This window comes from Lepisma saccharinum, chromosome 1 (genome assembly GCF_977018435.1).
Source record: "Lepisma saccharinum chromosome 1, izLepSacc3.1, whole genome shotgun sequence".
In the NCBI taxonomy this organism is placed as follows: domain Eukaryota; kingdom Metazoa; phylum Arthropoda; class Insecta; order Zygentoma; family Lepismatidae; genus Lepisma; species Lepisma saccharinum.
The window spans coordinates 120,552,010-120,573,202 of record NC_139229.1 but is presented as its reverse complement, the minus strand read 5'-3'; the positions used below and the strand labels follow the sequence as shown (position 1 = coordinate 120,573,202).

General features: G+C 36.5%; 1 protein-coding gene across 4 annotated transcripts in view; it reads right to left on the bottom strand.

The window, feature by feature from the left end:
• LOC146000394 (colorectal mutant cancer protein) overlaps nucleotides 1–21,193 on the bottom strand; it is a 247,271-nt gene that overhangs the window by 8,526 nt on the left and 217,552 nt on the right. For all 4 annotated transcript variants that reach the window (XM_083137984.1, XM_083138000.1, XM_083137992.1 and 1 more), the window contains 6 exons: nucleotides 19,765–19,983; nucleotides 18,204–18,497; nucleotides 16,472–17,070; nucleotides 9,145–9,355; nucleotides 7,220–7,408; nucleotides 3,950–4,146 (listed from right to left, as the gene is read on the bottom strand). In XM_083137984.1, the coding sequence (XP_082994110.1) occupies nucleotides 3,950–4,146; nucleotides 7,220–7,408; nucleotides 9,145–9,355; nucleotides 16,472–17,070; nucleotides 18,204–18,497; nucleotides 19,765–19,983 (1,709 nt within the window). The remainder of the gene's footprint in view (nucleotides 1–3,949; nucleotides 4,147–7,219; nucleotides 7,409–9,144; nucleotides 9,356–16,471; nucleotides 17,071–18,203; nucleotides 18,498–19,764; nucleotides 19,984–21,193) is intronic.

Here is a 21,193-nt window from a genome sequence, read left to right as displayed (position 1 = left end):
CACTTGCCAATTTTTATAACGTTCACCAATGTAGATTTATGTTTAACTTTTTCGTGATAGTATTCAATATATATCCCATTTGGTTGGGTTCTTCTTGATATGTAAGAATAGTGCAATGTCATTGTAAACGTATGTTAACTTGTGCGAAACCAGTAATGCGTCAGGATGATGAAAGAAAACCTTCGTAAGCACTGCTACATTAAATAATGTGAAGTGAGCCAGAAGAGTAATAAAATTCCAGCAGCATATTTGCAGTCTAAAGCTCTTCTTGTTTATGCATGCGATTTTTGTTGGATGTTTCAGTCCATGCAATTTCTGTCGCATGGTGTAGTGAGATACTTTGTCGGGTGGTGATATTCGACAAAAATCGTATGTATCAATGGAACATATTTGTTTCCATGTTCCTTCAGTTTGCCCAACAAAATGCCTAACTACGACGTCTGACAACTATCGGACGGCGCCACCGGCTCTTATCCCCTCCATCTGTTGACAAGTTCCCTTACTACTCCCATACGGACAAGAAAAAATGATAATTCAATGCATTTTTCACCACATAATATTTAGAGGCTTAACCTTTACTCCTCCAATGATACCAACCATTATGGTATCATCAGGGTAAGGTCGTACTGGTCCGATGATACCATATGGTATCATGGTGCTGATTACGAAATGAATGTGCGTTTTGGACCTTCATACTCTTATGTTTGGGTGGAAACTCTGACACAGGTCTGGAGCAAGCCTGGGAAATTCATATTGATGGCCAAGCTCTCCCCCCCCCCCCCCTCCGCAACATATCCATGCCACATTTCCGAACAGAGTTTCTTTCACATTTTGGCTCATAATTCAACTTGTATGGCACCAAAGAACATGAAACATGTTTCATTCTCTTGAGAAATATCCATTCTTTGAAAAGAATACTAAAGTTCCCACCGTCTTCCCAAATAGTGGGAGAAGAGGGGGTAAACTCCAGATGTTTTTTTGTTTTTTTTTCATTGAAACTCGGTAGTCGCTCCCCCCAAACCCCCTTTCCTCGGTTCGACATTCTGAATTGTACACCGTTGCATGCTCTGATGTTTTAGCTGCAAAACAAAACTTATCCGAAGTAGATTGCTCCCATAGTGCCCAAGTTATAACAATTTTCCTCCAAAAATGCAAATTACCTATTTTTCGTAAAAAACAGTTTCACATTTTGGCTTATTATTCAACTTGTATGGCACCCGAGAACATGAAACATGTTTCATTCTCTTGAGAAATGTCCATTCTTTGAAAAGAATGTAGCAAACTCCAGATATTTGTCTTTTCCATTGAAATTCGGGGGTCGCACCACCCCAAACCCCCTTCCTCGGTTCGGCGTTCTGAATTGTACACTGTTGCATGCTCTGATGTTTTATCTGCAAAACAAAACATATCCGAAGTAGATTGCTCCCGTAGTGCCAGAGTTATAACAATTTTCCTCCAAAAATGCAAATTACCTATTTTTCGTAAAAAAAAGAAAAATCACATTTTGGCATATTATTCAACTTGTATGGCACCAAAGAACATGAAACATATTTCAATCTCTTTGGAAACGTCCATTCTTTGAAGAGAATACTAAGGTTTGCGCCTTCTCCCCAAAATAGAGGGAGAAGAGGAGGTAAACTCCAGATTTTTTTTTCATTGAAATTCGGTAGTTGCGCCCCCAAACCCCCCCTTCTTCGGTTCGGTGTTCTGAATTGTACACAGTTGCATGCTATGATGTTTTAGCTGCAAACCAAAACTTATCCGAAGTAGATTGCCCCCATAGTACCCGAGTTATAACAATTTTTCCTCCAAACATGCATATTACCTATTTTTCGTAAAAAAAGAAAAATCACATTTTGGCATATTATTCAACTTGTATGGCACCAAAGAACATGAAACATGTTTCATTCTCTTGAGAAATGTCCATTCTTCGAAAAGAATACTAAAGATCGCACCTTCTTTCCAAATAACGGGAGAATAGTGGGTAAACTCCATATTTTTGTTGTTTTTTTTCCATTGAAATTCGGTAGTCGCTCCCCCCAAACCCCCTTTACTTGGTTCGGCGTTCTGAATTATACACCGCTGCATGCTCTGATGTTTTAGCTGCAAAACAAAACTTATCCGAAGTAGATTGCTCCCTTAGTGCCCGAGTTATAACAATTTTCCTCCAAAAATGTAAATTACTTATACATTTCGTAAAAAAAAAAATAATCACATTTTGGCTTATTATTCAACTTGTATGGCACCCAAGAACATAAAACATGTTTCATTCTGTTGAGAAATGCCCATTCTTTGAAAAGAATACTAAAGTTTGCGCCTTCTCCCCAAAATAGCGGGAGAAGAGGGGGCAAACTCCAGATTTTTGTTTTTTCCATTGAAATTCGGGGGACGTGCCCCCCAAGCCCCCTTCCTCGGTCCGGTGTTGTAAATTGTACACCGTTGCATGCGCTGATGTTTTAGCTGCAAAACAAAAGTTATCCGAAGTAGATTGCTCCCATAGTGCCAGAGTTATAACAATTTTCGTCAAAAGACTGTTCGAAGTCAATCAAGACGAAATTCCCTGACATTTCCCTGACTTTTTTTGACACCTCAAATTCCCTGACTTTTCCCGGTTTTCCAGGTTTTCCAGGTCTGTCGCCACCCTGTTGTTTCTATCCTTCCTCTTATCATTCTCTCCGCTCTGGTTAACATAACAGTACAAACAAGTGGCGATAAATAAATTAATCAGGCAATCAATGCTCCATTTACTTATATTATTTGGTATATTTTTACTGTTAGCTAAGGTGCGAGAGATGGTGAGAAGCAAATAATGTTGAGTTAGGTTATATTTCGTAATTTTTCTTCCACTTTTGGCTACTTGTGATGATGGCGATGAATGGTGACAAGATGAAATGGATGAAGGGATAATAACAAACGTATGGATGACAAAACACAAACTCCCACAGTGGGTTACACTGATTCTTAATTCAGACATCAGAGCCTTTAGCCTGTAAAAACTCTGCCCAGTTGGAAACCTCCATATTTGCTGCATGTATAGTCACAAAATTGGTGACGCCTCACTTTCATCCCTCGTCTCACCTAAACCACATGCTGTATTAAATATTAACGTATAATTTTTTCATTAAAAGTTGACTGTTATGGCATTTGCAAAATCAGTAAACGTGCTTTTAAGATGGTGATTCTTTCACCTTTTACTGATATTTCAAATCTCAGACTGCTATTCAGAGATTGAGATTAAGAAATGAAACTCTCAGTAATTTTAGAGCATTTGCTAGACTCAGTAATTTTAGAGCATTTGCTTGGCTAACATTTTTGTAACGAAGACTTTCAAATATAGTGCATGGTTGGAGAGGGCCACGGTGTCAAATATGGGGCAAGTCGCCAACTGCTTTAAAATTAGATATTTTGATCTGTAATTATCATAGCAGCTAGGTACCTGGTATTGTATTTCAATGATCAATCTGAACTTTACATGTCTTTTCAGATCAATGACCCTTCTCAGATGTTTCAGATTCGAGAGAAGCCTCCCTGCCACTCCCCCCTGGTTCCGGTTCCGACATCCGTTTGCACAATTAGATAGTTTTTCCGATTAATTATGCGGAAACATGAAACTTCATGTAGGTAATACTTAAACCGTATTTACCTCATCCATTATGAATAAATAAATGTCAAATTAGCCAACTCTTTCTTCAAAATAATAATAGTAAATACCCTTATACCACATTCAGGATATTAGATGTTATTTAACCATGAAATCTTTTCTTGATTTACAACTCTGTTGTAGAAGTAACAAAAATTTTACTTTCTTTGTGGAATGCAGTGAGTCTGGAAAAGCTGAGTGCTAGTTTTGATAATTAAATATGATTCAATACTTTCCGATACTGATATCACAGACTTAAGTAAATGTTACATTCACTAACATACTAATGTAAGTAATAAAATCCATTACCTGTTTGCTCTCTTCAAATCATTAACGAGATCAGCAGACTGTTGGTGTCTCAGTTCGGAGTTTTTGCTAACTTTCTCTAATGTAGAAACCATTTCTTGAAGTCTATCTTTTAGTTTAGATTCCCTTCGAAGAGCTTCTCCTAGTTCTGACTCCTCTTCTTTTTCCTGATCTTCTTCAGTTCCGTTGGCTTCACTCTTCTGGTAAAAGTAATGAAAGAATAAAAAAGAAACTGATATTAGAGAAGGGGTTAATTATAATCCATGTATTATTATCCTGTCAGATTGTAAATAACATTTATACAATTTCCTTGCAAATAAATGTGTGCAGCCACTGTAAAACGTTAAATAAAACAAGCATGTTACCTTCTGTGTGTCATCTTTATTGGTCTGGCATTTGACCCTCAATGGCTAAGCTTTCTATAGAAAATCATGTTACAAATTCAGGGATAAATTAGGATCAAAATATAGGTTAGGGGAGGACATCACAATTATGTATTGTACACAAATGTCTTAATCTTATTGTATTCATATATTTTTAAATTTGGGTGAGCAGTGGTGTAGAGCAGATTTGCCTCCCTCCCACTTTTAGGAATAATAAACAAGGTTCCTTGGTGAAAATTTGTCATTATAATAACGTACATAAACAGCAAGAAAGTATATTCAAAAATGTACCTGACCTACTTTAGTGCAACATTTGTGCAACTGCACAAAACTCAGATGTTCTGGTGACTGAACACATAGCATAACCCACAACTGATCATAGATATTGAAAGCTTTACAGCTAGCCCAGCAAACAAGGTGTAAGAGGCTGACCATTTTGGATAGCACTCAAATGTCAACCAGCATATCCTGGAGACTGCATTCTTAAAGATAAATGAAGCTCTGGTACCTGGACCCAAAGCCACTATAAACATGGAGTTTGCGTTATGTGTCCTGTTCATGTTTGTTTGTGATTGTCAATCATCCTCATCCTCTCTATTAGCCAAATGCTATCCAATTCAAATTAAGCAACACTGGACTTTTCGGGGTGGGACTTTGATTATATGCAATAGAGCTAACTAATTATATGGCAATTTTGACTTGCCATTGCATGTCTCAATTTGAATCGTGACATTGATGAGCAATGTACACTTTAAGTTTGCCTTTCCCGGACTGAATTTTTATTTTCTCACAGAGGTCCTTGCACACATTGACACACATAAACAAACATTTTTTTAAAAAATCAAATTTTGTATATATAACGGGTGTCCCACTAGCTTTCGAACCCGAAAAAAATGTTATAATTTCCGAACAAACATACATAGGAAAATGAAATTCACAATACACGTACCTTGTTTCATGCTGAACACGAGGCAGGGTTGAAAATAAACGCACGCGTCAAAACAAAGACGGTAGGTGGCGCCAGGGGAAGTGGTGCGTGTGGGTTAGTGTGATGCGCGACTCCCTGCATCGCGAGGATAGATCGGTACACCGTACCAGAACGTGTGTTCATTGTAAAGAGATATTAGATATCGGGATCGTATCAGACCGTTCAACATCAATTTGGATGCCGTAAAGGACCACTGAAGGTGGGAGTTTGGTGTGCAATTTCCCGACAGCGTATCATTGGAATCTTCTTTGAAGATACAGTAAACACACAAGTTTACTTACACATCTTCAGTGCATTTGTGAATCAGCTGGATGATGAATAACTGCGTCACGGTTATTTCCAACAAGACGGAGCGACATGCCATACTTCCAACGTGTCCATGGCAGAAATTGAGTTCTTTTTTTGGTGACAGAATCATCTCCAAAGGATTGTGGCCACCAAGATCCCCAGATTTGAAACCTCCAGATATCTTTTTATAGGTTTTCCTTAAAGGTGTGTACAGAAACAAACCACGATCACTGCAAGAGTTGCGAAACAACATCGAAAATGCGATTCACGAGAACACACCGGAGAATCTACATCGGACTTTTCCCAATATGGAACGCCGTGTATAAACATGCCTGGACGTCCAGGGAAGACACTTGCAGCAACTGCTGTGACAATCATGTATTCAGCATGAATCAAGGTACGTGTGTTGTGAATTTCATTTTCCTATGTATGTTTGTTCGGAAATTATAACGTTTTTTTCGAGTTCGAAAGCTAGTGGGACACCCTGTATATGTAATAGCTTATATCGATTGAATTTCTGCAGATACTCAAATTTTCAGAATGCATAAAAAATAACAATTTAAGATAATTCTGAAGATATATGAATATAAATTTGAAAATAAGTTTTCCATTGGAACCAGAGTTTTCTTTTAAATTATTATAACGTTCACATGAGATAATCATTTAGTTGCAAAATCAACTTCTTCCCACATTGCTATTGCATAATTAAGACATATTATGCAATTTGCTTACCTTCCAGGATATTTGAGGGTCCTGCAAAAAACTGAAAAAGTAACTGTGATCAAATTCCCATCAATACTTTCTGATCCTAATATCAATGGTATGGGTTCTGTCCTAAGTGAAAGTGAAAGTTTTAAAAATGCAAATAAAAATATAAATTGAAATAGGGAATGGAAAATAAAAGGAAAGTAAAATTGCATACTGCAATGGAAACGTTTGAGAAAGAAAGAAAAGAACTACCAGAAGGCTACGTACATAGGTTTATATTTTTAAGCTGTTCTGAAGAAATATTTTGTTACGCTGTCACCAATGCAGAGAAGGTAACTACAGAGCCTGTAAAATCTATTACTTTTAAAAAAATATATATTTTATTTCTTTTGTCCTGCACCATGCAAGCTTTTGGCTCTGGCTACAGGATGTGTGTGTGCATGTTCAAATTTCCTGGGGGAAGCATAACAACTTTTCTCCCGAGATTTCGGCTTGTGTATTGAATATTATGGCCACCCACCATCGTGAGGAAATTGGGGAGCTACAAATGAGAAGCATAACCTGGTCACGGAAACCTACAACAATGACGGGGTTCGACATGCTGACCATGTCACCCCATAACTGGTTAGCAGTCAGTAGGTAGGCATTGGCCTTCACAGGCTATTGCGCCACGGATTATTATTATTTCTTTACATTGACATCATTGTATTACAATATGAAAATTGTATTTTATACTAAACTGACCACAGCATTCTTTTCAAGGCCATAGCATAGCATCTTTTCTACCCAGTCTGATGTGTAGACAAAATTGTATTAATTCATAAATCTACTCACACTAACTTGAAAGTGGTATAATGTATTGTTATTCAAAGGATATAAACTTAGCTAAATTTTTTTCATGCATACCTTTTTACGGACTTCAAGCAACCTTTCGGACTCCTGTAACTGGCCTTGCAGGTGCTGGATCGTGGCCACCTGAGCCTGCTGCTGAGCATCGTGACTGCTGAGTTTGAGCTCCAAGGCAGCTCGCTCTTTTTCCAGCAGATACACCCTCGCTCTCAGTTCAGCCTTGTCCTCTCGCATTGCCATCAGTTCCTGAAAATGTATATTCAGAGTAATAAGGAGTTCTAGTCAATATTGCCATTACTAAAAAATACCAGTAGGTAGTAAAATATTATTCACGCAGAACATGTGTGATGTATTTTATAGGATGACTGACAGATCTTGATACTGAAGGTTCTGGTTTCAAGTTCCAGTCAGTGCATTAGTGTTCCATTTTGTGTCTCCATTCACCAATGTTAATCTACTCATGAAAATGAAATTAAAAAAAATTAATATCTTATTTAACAACATAGCACATGATTTTGACTTTATATTCGAAAGAACAATACTACAATGGCAGAATTATTATTTATAAAATGTCAGATTAGTAAAATTATCCACTATTAATAACTACTAACCATATAATGAAGGAATGGTTAAAATGTTTTGTTTTTTTAATATATATTTTGGAAATTCTCACATTTTTACCTACAATAAAACTTCAAATTTTGCACTTCATCATATCTTGTTGTGTTAAAATTTAGACATATTCATCTTCAGAAATTGCAACAACATTATACAGCATGTCGGCTCTTTGAGGTGACTGTGCATTAGTGTTTTGATTTCCACAGCCTCTTCTGATTCTGATGAGTCCTCCTTCACACTGTTCTTACATTAGATAGGTTTTATGGTCTGAGAGCCTTTCTGGTGTACATATTATTTTATATTATGGATGAGACTGATAAATCTGTACTTCTATCAGTGTTCATTGATAATGGTATTTACTCATTTAAACATTTGATACTAAATTAGTAGTTTTATTTCAATACAATAAAACAAGTATTAAAGTTTTCTTGTAGAAACATTTCAGCTTTAATTGTGAAGCTTTCATTATTAAGCATAATAGAAAAGATTATATTGATAAATTTTATAATATTAACTTTTCTAAAATATAATTGATTGATTGATTGATTTGGTGTATTGTGTCTTAAGTCCACTTTATACACAGTAGAGCTAATCGGGACTGGACCTACAGTTTAAAATGCGATCTGAACCACAATGTGCCTCCACTGCTACTTTTGGCTAATTTGCGAAGATGGGGATGAGTGATAATATGATGAAATTGATGAATGGACACTCACAAATATCCATGCCCAGGCCAGGATTCGAACCCGGGACCCCTGGCATCATAGCGTGACGTGCTAACCACTCTGCCACAGGGGCCGGCTTATATGAAGTTGTGTACTTATGTTTCATCATTCATTTAAGATGGCCAACCCAAGCTTCTATAGTGTGGAAGAATTGAATTGTAACCATATGGGCTTGTGAACGTCCACATAGAGGAAAGGCCTTGTAGGGTGTGCAACAAGACCTGACAGTACAGAGCAGCTCCTGCTAAATGAACAACATTGTAGTAGAAACTCATGCTGTTTATGACTAGGTTAATTGTAGACAAAAAGAGAACAGGCGATGGTTAATTGTAGACAAAAAGAGAACAGGCAATAACCATCCACATGACAGGAAATGTGCACCAGTGCACACATCACTCAAAAATTTAGTGTGAGTTGAGCACAAAGTTCACCACTACTGCACAGGTTTCATGAGCCCATACACTTACAATTGCACTTGTGCTTCCGCAATATATCAGATTAGTGACAAAAAAAATCAACCATTCTCTAAAATATATTAGGGCTAAATGTACCTAACTTTGTGAATGAACCAGATATATATTAAAAAGAAAAGCTTTTAGTATCATGTCTAGGATTATAACAGTATCCTAATGCAATTACCTGCATTAGCACAGCAGTCTCCAGATCCAATTTCCGTGCTTCAGCCAAAGAAATTGGCTGCCGAGTGAGAGGGTCTGCGTGAACGCTTTCCAACTCGAGAACAGTGGTTCTGACAGAACCTCTCTCCACCTTGAGTTTGCCGATGTGCTCTCGCAGTCTCCGCTCTTCTCCTTGACTCCAATCCGATTCAGCACCACTTGAGGAACTTGTACTGCAAGACATTTAATTGTGTACTGTGTTAGACAAAAATAGCTTATATCACAGTTTTTATTGTCAATGAAAACATTCAACTTACAATTATTCACAGACACTAAACAAAATGAAAGCAAAATACTTTTATCTTCAAAACTAGTAAATAAGTAAGTATAAGTACAAAATGGGAATTGTTTCCAATTGGATAAAATATAATTTCAAAGTAAGTATAAAATGCATTTACAGGAAATAATAATTTCAGTTAATGTCAGAATAATTTGAAATTAATTTTGTAACACTGGTGTTCTTTTTTGCACTGCTGGCAAATGAAAACAAGAATTGCATAATTTTTCTCCATGTTTTAATTATAAAATAATTTGACTTGATGCTTGAAATGGGAATGGAAACTGGGGGATGTCCCCTCCGCCAACTGGCAAAAACTGTATAAAACATCCCCTTGAGGGTAGAACCAAAAGAGGAGACAAATAATTTTCAACTGACTGATTTGCTATGTTGACACTTCAGATTTGTTGGGTTCTGGGTCCCTGCAGCGACACTGCTGTCTGCTTGTGATTGGTCTCTCATCTAATCGTAATGCATCATCATCATTGTGAATAACCGAAAAAGGTCGAAAGCAAGTTAAGTAACCAAATTCACACTAACTTAATAGGATTCTTAGATAATCAGATTAGAAAGTGTCAAGTGGTCAACTGTATGCTCTTGCTCACATAACAAATAACCATAGAAAATTCAAAGGATCACACGACATAGAACGTAAGAATGAGAAAATAGTTCCTTTGCAACAAACATTATAATTTGTTATATTAACACACATATTGCATATACTGTACATGATCTTTATTATTGAAAAATAATGAAAAAATTAAGTAAAAATAATGGAACAATGAAGCACATGCATATTACATGTAACATAACACACACACAAATGATACTGCAAAATTAGGTAGAAAAAAAGATTATTTGACTTCTAGCACTAAACCAGGGCAAACAAATGATGGAAAGAGAGATAGGGTACTTTACAAAATATGTACCTTACACACAGTTCGTATTTACTCATAAAAACACTGAACATGCACATAGAGAAAAACACTCATGTTTTCATTACTCTTTCCTTAGTTTTGCAAAATCAATAATAGCATAAAAAGAAGATGAAATGAAATGCTAAATCTCATACAAAGCACAATTTCAAACTCAACGCTGTAACCTATTTTAACAGAAACCAGTGGCAGCGATTAGGGGGGGTTAGGGGCAGTTGCTCCTCCACTTTTGCCCCCACACTATACTAAACCTTACCTACAAAGGGAAATATACTGTCTTTGATCTCCAGTTTTGCCACTTTGCCCCCCCGGTTTTGGAACCTAACCACCACCACTGACAGAAGCATATCGTGCAAGAGCAATTTTAATATGACCACTACAGAGACCATATAGAGAGCAAAAAGGACTTTTCTTTGAACTTATAAAAAATTGCCTTACGGTGCAGTAAATGAAGTCTGTAAAATTTTTCAATAAAAGAGTTAAATTTTTAGTAGTATGTACAGGTTCAACTTCTACTATTATATTTAGAATCTGTCCTTAAGACAATAACAATCGTTGTCTTTTCAGTGTAGATGTTGCAATAAAGAAAAATGCAGAACAGAAAAATGAAATGAAGGCACATGCAAGAAACAATTGGACCTCAAGTGGCATGATTACTCTCTTTTTTCATATGTGAAAGAAAATTCTTCACATATGTTGTTTATACATAACTGACATTATGACCAACAATTCATTTCACAAAAGATTGCATGCAAAATGAGATTTAATATGGATGATGACATTGTAATGCCCCACCCAATACACATTTTTGTCAAAGTTTGCTGTAAGTACACTTTAACCCCAGAAAGTCTAATCTGGTCTGGAGTTAAAGTTTAAAGAAGGCTCAAAACTGTTGTTTAATGTGACTCCACTGGGCATTGATCCTGGGAACCCATGAATGCAAGGTAACAGCATTTAGAACAATGTCATCCCGAAAATGCAACATTTGTTATTTATTCAAAAGATATAGATAAGTTAAGCTAAACTATCATTGAGGATGCGAAAATTGATCTTTAATAATTATTAACAAGTATGTTATGCTTTAAAACTAAATTAATACCAACATTTCATTAAAATACAGGGTTATTCATAATTAGTTACATACAACTAAAATTAAATAACTCCCTATAATATACATACATAATTTATTTACTGCATTCAAATCTACATTACTTCAAGTTTCTTATAAATGTTCGACATGGCTCCCTTTTGTCACTTGGTAAATATTCCACTGGTATATTCACGTACTCCCATATAAGCGAGACCTTGTTCTCTATGTGCAACATAGCACATGTTGACAAAATGTACATACCAGGATATGACAGTCTTTGCTTGAGGTGGAACTTTCTGGTATGTAGTTCTGAAATGCCATTATTAAACGGTAACAATGGACTGTGTTTCGTCAAACCACAGACAACACTATGCATGCTCCGCACTGCAGGAAGACTGAAAAATTAGCAGTTTTGTATAAAATGAAATTTAGGACCGAACCGGGCATGTCAACTGATTTATGGTCACGTAACAGAGCCTGTATTGCCTGTAACAGAGCGACTGACATCTGGTGGCCTAGAAATGAAACTTCATGATGTGGCATGTATTTAGAACCACATTGAATAATACTTTTGGAGTTAGTTGGCTTAGTTTAAGGTATGCTTGCATATTGAATAACCCTGTATATCAGAGAACAGTTCTTAATATTTCAATACAGGAAAAAAAATATCCCAACATTTTAATTTTATCTGATTAAAAGTTACTTTGTTGTTATTATTGTATAAAATTTATCATAGAATGTTAATAATGCATAAACAAGGTATTTACAAGCAGAACAAACATAAACTGAATGCCACATGGATATATTTAGATGCAATAAATCACAGCTGAGAAACAAACTAAAAGCAAATGAACTTACCTCTTTTTACTGTAAAAAAGATGGAAGTCATAGATAAGAAGATAAAAGAGTAAGGTTAGTAAATTAAGAGTTGCTATTCACTCAAAGGTGTCTAAAATATACATGAAAATACATAAGCGGAATATTTGATTCTTCCAAATGCATATTTTAAATAAAGCACATAGTTAACATTTACTCAGGAATTAAAGTTGGGTCACATGCTTATTAACATTTTACATTATATACAGGATGCTTATGTGTCGACAAGTATGAATGATCACTTTAAGGTTCAATCGTACAATGGTGATGACAAAAATAGTTGTATGGCAGCAGAAAAAACATACTTTTGAGAAGAAACCATTGAAGGAGGCATACATATCAGTTATGGAATCTCCATGCCTCGCAGTTTGGAGAAGAAAATATATATATATATATATATAAATACTATAAACTTTATCACAATCCATGCAGTTTGTTGCACTTTCTTTGGGCAACAATCAAGAAATAAGATATAGAAAATACACATATGTACAGGGTGGTCAAAAATTAAGGGGGCACCTTACGTCACTAACTTTTGTTGTAATTAAGCTAGTGTCATTCTTTCTTTTTATCTTTATATATAAAATCTGACAGACATCGCTATCGCTAAGGATGTGGATGTTGTTTAGAATGGCAGCAAGTCGCCTAAGTATTGCTCAGCATGTCAAATGTGTACATTTCTTTCCATTTCCAATAATGTGTCAGCAGAAGTTTAGCAACGAATGTTGCAGGAATGTGGACCACCAGCACCAAAACGTAACCCTGTCTCAACAATCAACAAGTTATTTGATGCAACCGGAAGTGTTTCAGACGTTAAAATTGATTCATTGATTGACTTGCTTTTATTTTACTTTGCTTTTTGTGCCAGTTTTGGCTAATTTGCAAAGATGGGGATGAGTGATTGATGATATGATGAAACTAATGAATAGACACTCGCAAACATCCATGCCAAGGCTATGATTTGAACCCGGGAACCCTTGCATCGTAGCACAATGTGCTACGCCACTCCGCCATGGGGGGTAGCTCGCAGACGTTAAAAATCTGGCAGGCCATGAACAGACAGATCGAGAGCCAGTTACGTCTCCAAGCTTGCATTGATTTAAGTGGAGCTCAATTTGATCATTATATGGAAAACAGATAAAATTGTCATTGCGATGTCTACGTTACTATCTGCAGAAAGTAAAAAGTTGCCAATATTATAAATATGGTCTCATTGTTAAACATAATTTATGATCAAAAGGTGCCCTCTTAATTTGTGGCCACCCTGTAAAATTATTTGTGTCTGGTTAATCATAATGGTGTGGCAAAGTTTCTTTTTACTATTATATTATGGTCAGATGGGCTAATCAGAACTGGGCCTACAGTTTAAAATCCAACCCAAACCATTGGGAATCAAACCCTGGATGCCTTGACTACAAGGTGATAGACACTACATTGTAAGGAAGTCCCTAATACATAGTGTCATTGTTACCTAACAACGATGCAAAGGGTTACAATCTAACACACTCATAATTTGGTATATTATGAGGCAGAACTAAAGAAACTGTATCATAATATTGTCTGTACTTAAAGAAGAATGTTTAAATAACTTACCTGATCTGCCTTGTCAATTTGTACAATATGAATATAGTCAGTTTGTGAGGAACTCACTTTGATTTGACATTATTCAAAACAGGAGATTCAAAGCTACGGTACATTCTGTTGTAAGAAGTGAAGGGATGATGAAGAGTAAATATTTCCTAGTAAAAACTTACTTTAGTTCTTTCAAAAATTATGAGTTGCTGCTGAGCTGTCTCAAAGGGTATTTCCATAATGATGTATCTATGTATCTCTAGAACTACATACTATCTGTTGAAAACTACCTATCATGAACTTAGCAATATCTTGTAAATACTGTACTTTCATTATCAATTTATGTTGTAAAAAGATTTTCGAAATGCATTTTTAAAAATAATCAAAATGTGCTCGTTTCTTTTGTTACTTTACATCACTTTTCTACCACTTTTCGCTAAGTGTGATGATAAGAATGAGCGATGATTGGATGAAACTGATGGCTGGACACTCACCAGGTGGGGACTCTAACTTTGGTGGCAAGATTGAAAGTCGACCACCCAACATGCTTGGCCACCAAGCCAGCAGAATGTACGCTCTTGAAATGGTATTTCTCCATTTTGAGTTTCCTTTCATTTTTCAGTCAGAAACAAAACAAGCCACCCTGCAAAACCAGTACAAACCCATGAGCTATTAAGTAGAAGTTCGTGCTATCCAGCAGTGCCACCAAGTGATACAAAACTGAACCACCTCAAAGGAATGAGGGAGAGCAACAATGGAAATCTAATTCAACAATGTATCAATTAGCCATTTTGGGAAAGGGGTCAAGTCTTTGCCACAAATTCCAAAGAAAATTGGCATGTGGAAATTTCATCATGAAAGACTGATATTTTCCCACCTGCATATTTAGTAAAAAATGGAGAAAGTCACAGAATTAATTCAAGAGATAGAAAGCAAGAGAACGGCTGAATCAAAGATATCATTATTCAATGAAAAATGTAATACAGAAATTTGAAGTGTAAAATTATAACATGTGCAACATATATACACAGTGTGTCCCATAATTTTCCGGACTAGGACAAGAAAACAAGAAACACACAAGAATGACACTCTTGGGTGTATATTATTCAAAATACATTCCTTGTGCTTCAGTACACTGATTGCAACACTCGTACAGTTTGTCAAAACACTTCTGGAAGTCCTTGATGGGAATAGTGTTGAAGCTCTTTGAATGTCTGCAACAACATCAAACTGGGTCCCTTTCAGCTGCAATTTCAGTTTCGGGAAAAGGAAGTAGTCAGGAGGAGACAGATCAGGAGAATGGGGAGGGGGGGGGGATGATCAAGCAGAACAATCCTCTTTGAGGCCAAAAACTGATGGACAACCACAGACCTGTGACGTGGTGCATCATCAATCAAAAGGGATCCTGTTATCAGTATTGTGTGCATCTGTCGAATCCATGCCCACAGATGCTTCAAAACCTCAAGGTAGAACTCTCCTGTGTCCGTCTGTCCATTGGGAACAAATTCTCTACGAATAATACCCATGGAGTCGAAGAAGATAATGAGCATCGTCTTGATACCTATGGGACTTACGCAGGCGAACTTTCTTGGGTTTTGGGGACCCTTGGCTCTTCCACACCGAACTCTGGTACTTTGTTAATGGCTCATATTGGAAACACTAAGTTTCATCACCAGTCATGATAGTTTTCAGGAAATTGGAATTCCTGTCCACAGCCCTGATCAGGTCTCGGCAATGTTGAACCCTTTGGTTTTTCTGGTCATTCCCAACATGGTGACCTAGAGTTGTGTTGCTTGTGTTACTTTAACTTTTAAGAGGATCCTTCTCCAACGTTCAAATTTACCAACACGAGAGAGAGAAAACATCAGGGTAATTGGAAGGGGTGTTTATCCAAATCATGCAATATGTAAATGCACTATGACATTAGTATGGAAAATTATGGGACACACCATGTATGTATACATTTGCTTTATAAACTTCAGTCACCGTGCCAGTACTTCAAAGAAGATGAGAATGAAGAATTCATGATTGCTGGCAACAACGACAAAAATATACTTGCAATTAACTAATTTCTAGTTACAAGAAATAGTTGAGTTATATGGCAGCAAGAATAGCAAGGGACTAGAATTCGTCAAATTATTTCCAGTTATATGGAAACAGTTTTCTCAAAGTTATCAATTGATATAAATTTAATATCTCTAAATATTAGAATTATTAATCAAAATTTCAATATTACACTTTTCATGATCGTGAACTAATTTCCCTGCCTCTCTGTCAAGAGACAAATGAGTAATGTCATATCAACATATATGTTTTAGATATGAATAAAAATAAATATTGATTATTAATTTTTATGAGAATTATCTTCAAATATAGCATATATGTTTGGCAAAAACAACATTTGAAGGTAGATTTATAGTGTAAGATTGATTGTGAATGTAATAACCCATGGCGCAAAAGCCCATTGAGGGCTTAGGCCATCCTACCGACTGTGAATGTACAAGTGAAAAAAAAAAAATAGGAAACAGCTGGTACATACCTAGTAGTGTGACTGTACATTGAACCATCTTCCCATGGTGGCACATTTGAGGGTGGTACTCCTCCAGGATTCAGTCCACTATTACGATCAAGTCTTGAAAGCAAATGCCTTGCTACTGTCTCCGCTGATCGTCGATTCTCATTTGCTCGTTTCAACAAAGCACTCACTTCAGCTTCTTCATTGTCCTCGTCTTCACTGTTCTTCACCACTCGCCCTATACCAGCTGCCCTGCAGTTTGCTAACAACAACCCTAATTCACTCTCCAACAATGCCACCAACACATCGTAAGCTTCGATCGCTTGATCACTGTAACCAAGTGCCAGCTGCAATGCTGTATTGTTCGATTCGTACTTCCCAACCAACAAACTTAACCTATCACACTGTGTTTTCGATTCTTCCAACGTTAAAGCCAGTACATCATTCTGCGATTTCAAATGTTCAATTCTGCTATTCAGTCTCTCAGTTTCGATTTCAAACTCGCGAATTTTGCTTTCGGAGAGCTGACAGCCTGCAGATCCTAAAGAGTGGCAAATCTCTTGCATGCTGGACTCCTCTTGAAGTTCCTGAACCAAATGTTCGGCAACTTTTGTATTGGAAAGCTGGAAAAGCAAAAAAGAGTAGAGTCAGTAAAGAAAAACAATAACAATTAGACACATGTTGATAGGTTTAACTAGTTCCAATACTTGAACATATTAGTAATTTAATATTATTCACAATAATTATGCAAATTAGAATTTAAGCATTACATTTAAAATTTGCCATATTAATTGAATGGCTCGGGAGTAAAACTTGATAACTCACACTCCATTTAAATTTAAGTTAACATCAGATTCAGTTGCTGCACAGTCTCCAATTGCTGAAAAACAGCAAATCAAGTTCCTTCAGTAACCAGTGATGGTCAGAAACACGTGGGAATATGTGGGTAACCCATAAACCTGAATGTAATGGGGGGAGAGAGGAGGGGAGAGAGAGAGAGAGAGAGAAGAGAAAAGAGAAAAAGAGAGAGAGAGAGAAAGAGAGAGAGAGCTCTTGACGAACTTTCACCTATGTTTTTCTCGGTTTTATACTTTTGAGGGTTATCAAGTTTTACTCCCTAGCCACTCAATTAATGTAGCATAACCTAATACTCGAGTGTTTCTCTCAGGGTTTCCACTCATTTCACCAAACCAAATCCCCTGATTTTTCCAGGAACTTTTAAATAACTTTCCAGACAACTCTATAATGCTTCAACATAGTGAAAAATCAGTCAAGTCAATTTTGCATACTATTCAAATTAATGAAGTTTTCAATAACACTGAAAATAAAAATGATAAAGTGTAAGAGTACTTTTATCCAAAATATGTCCATCAAGAAGCCAAAAAGCTGTTGAAGATAAAAATATATTGTGTTTTCAAATCTGTGACACTGATAATAAATTAATTAAGACGACATAGGTAAGCCTACATGCTAATTTATAAGAAGTATGCTATTATGGGAAGTAACTAATTGGAGTATGAGATGTACCAATTACAAGAAAGAAAAACAAAATGCATCTGATTTTGCACCCAACAAGCTTAATGACTAACACTTGGTGGGTTTAGGAAAGGGATTTTGGGGGATAAATGAAAAAGCTCTGTCTGTTAACAAGCAGACTTTGAGTTGAGATAATGTTTAATTATTTCATATGCCTTCTTCCAAGTTCCAGTAGAAAATAATTTACAAAAATTAATCCCATAATGTGATTGTAACTTACCCCAAGACTGGACAGTTCAGAACCAGTCACGTGCCGATCTCCACTCTCCATTTTTCTCAGCTTCACTCTCTCAGCCATCTTGAGGACAGGCATTTCATCTCGAGGGACGACGGAAAGGTTGATGGCGACCGAAGAGGTGACATTCTTCCCAACTGTCTGGGAACCAGTCTGCGAGCAGTGCTCTGGAGAAACATGTGTTCCCTGCTGCTGCTGAGCTTGCGACTGTTGAAATTCTTGCTGCTGCTGCTGTAGTTGCTGCTGTTGTTGCTGCATTTTAGTCTGTAGCTCTCTTATCTGCAAATGAAATAATATACGAGTTAATCTTTCTTCAGGTGAGTAAAGAGATAATGAGAGTTCACAAAATTATTATTTAACCAGCTCAGTGGCCAAGCGAATTAAGTACTTGACTTTCGAATTAGTCACCGAAGTTCCCAGGTTTGAGTCATAGCCTGGCTGGGCATGGTTGTTTTTAGTAAGTGTCGTTTCATTAATTTCACCTAATCATCACTTATCCCCATCTATGTGATTAGCCAAAAATGGAAGAAAAGTGACATTCAACAAAAAAAATAAAAGTACAAATACCCAAAAATATTAACTGCTTTTCACTCACAAGTGGCTCATTTCAGAGGCATTTAAAGTGACCTGGGTACTTATATGGGTGAAGGCAATCCTGCCATCAAATGCCTAAAAATAACAAGTTGTAAATTAACATACCCTCCCCCTTCCTGTCTGAAAGGTAATCCCTTCCCCATTTGATGGGTAAATTAAGCAATTACTCCTGTGATGTATGAACTAACAATAAACCATGTATGTCCAAGATGTCTAAAACTAAACTGCAGTTGATCCAATCAGTTATCCTTCCTACTCTAACAACAGTTTCTGTGCTGGTCAGAAAAGAAGAAAATCTCAACTGCTACACAGCATGGTTCATGTGAAAACTAGAGGAGCAGCTCTTAGTATTTCCACTTTGTAGTTCAATCTTCAATTTTCTTATGCCTTATGAAAGAAGCCCCTTTTGCACAGTTTTCATAGTAGTGCATTCCATGTGGCTTAGTCATAGGCTGGCTTCCCTGCAGCATAAGACTTGCAGTAGATAGTGGCAATGCAACATGATTTCTGGTAGGAAGGTCAATACCATGGGAAGAACAGCACGTTAGGCAAAACTTGGTTTTTAACATAATAGTAAATTGCAAGCATTCCTCCTATGATCTATGAAAAAGGCCACCCCCACTTTGAAATGAAATGCAAATTGCCTCTCTCATGCCTAAAAATCAACTGGAAACTTCCCTCCAAGACATCTGAAACTTATCAGAGGATTTGGCTTTGAATGAACCTTGAGGCAACATCTGAAGCGGAGTCATCCACTCTCAACCACTGAATAGTTGCGATTTTTCTAAAATAAATTAATTTTATTTCAAACCACAAATAGCAGTTTGTAGAGATTACTCAAGCACTACCTATCTATTAAAAAAAATGCTGTCACTATATATTTAAAAAAAGTCAATGCATCACTACAGTTGTTGACACATTCATTATTTTATATATCGACAACCAATAATACCTTTTTCCTAAGTCGATCCCTTTCATCCCGCAATCCTCCAATCAAAGCTCGAGCTCTATTGAGTTCAGCTTCTTGACATCCCAGCTGCTCCTGCAGTGCAAGATTCTCCGATCTCAGCTGACCGAGTTCCTCATGCAGTGCTGCCATCTGCAGACTGTGACACGATGTTCCTGTCTCCTTGTTCAGGGGCTGATCCAAATCTTCCATGTTTCTTCCAGCCTGTATGCACAATGTGAAACATGTTACGTCTTGTGTATTATATGAGCATTACATGCATGTAAAATAAAGCTTGAATTTCTTGTGTGTGTGTGTGTGCTTCTTGAAAACAAAAAGTTTAGTGTAAACAAGAACTCAACATTACCCCCATGCTGAAATGATAAACAAGGTTGAAAAAGAAGTGTTAATCAAATAATCAGTTGAGTTCTTGTAATAAACTTTTATGTATGCTTTGAGTAGGGATAGTTATATTGTCTTAATGTGGGTTTCTTCCTTCTAGTCAAATCTCATCTCTAGGGCCTGGGACTTTTGTCCTATAAAACTGTAAAATATGTCCGTAATTATGTCATAAAAATGGAAAAAGTATGTCATGAAAAATTAAAAATATGCCAGAAAAATGCAGAAATATTCCCAGTAAAGCCAAAAATATTCAACAGTACTTTTGAATTTCTCATTACATGGGATGTCAGTATCTTCCAGGGAAGATCGACTAAGGTGGGAGGTAGGGTATTAAATAAAGTCAGAATCCCTTTAACCGAAGAATGTAGTGGAAAAATACTGAAAATATCATGAGGTTCACTGCAGTTATCCTAAGTTTCATTTACTATTATCTCAGATTTACACCTTTGTGGAAACTAAAGCATAATTGACAGCTTGCTATGAAAAAATGGGGGTATTACTGTTCTGTGCTATTTGGTAAGAAAAGCCGGCATCTGCTTTCAATTTCTTTGTTCATAATTTCCTTATCCTGCCATCGATAATATGAAATATAAGTTGCGCTAAAGGTACAAAGAATAAATTATAAAATAACCGATTATGTGCAAGACAATTACGAAATTATACAGAAATATGTCTCATTATGAGAAAATTGAAGAAATATGTTTTAAAAATGCGAAATTGGTAAAATATGTCAAAATATGCCTTATCAAGTTCGTCTATTTCAGCTAATTCTCATCAGATATGTAAAGATCTCACCCCAGTATTCGATCCGATGCGAAATAAAAAATATGTTATAACAAAGTCCCGTGCCCTACTCATCATGTTTGAACAAAAAATAAATGAATAAACGATTGAATAACATTATATTTTGGAGACACGAGGCCCTATGTGGTGGCATGCATAACACACCCTCTACTGGCAGTCCTGTATTTAACCTCCCTGCTTTATGACTGTTTCCTGATTAAGTCCATCACATAGATCTAAACGTCAAACT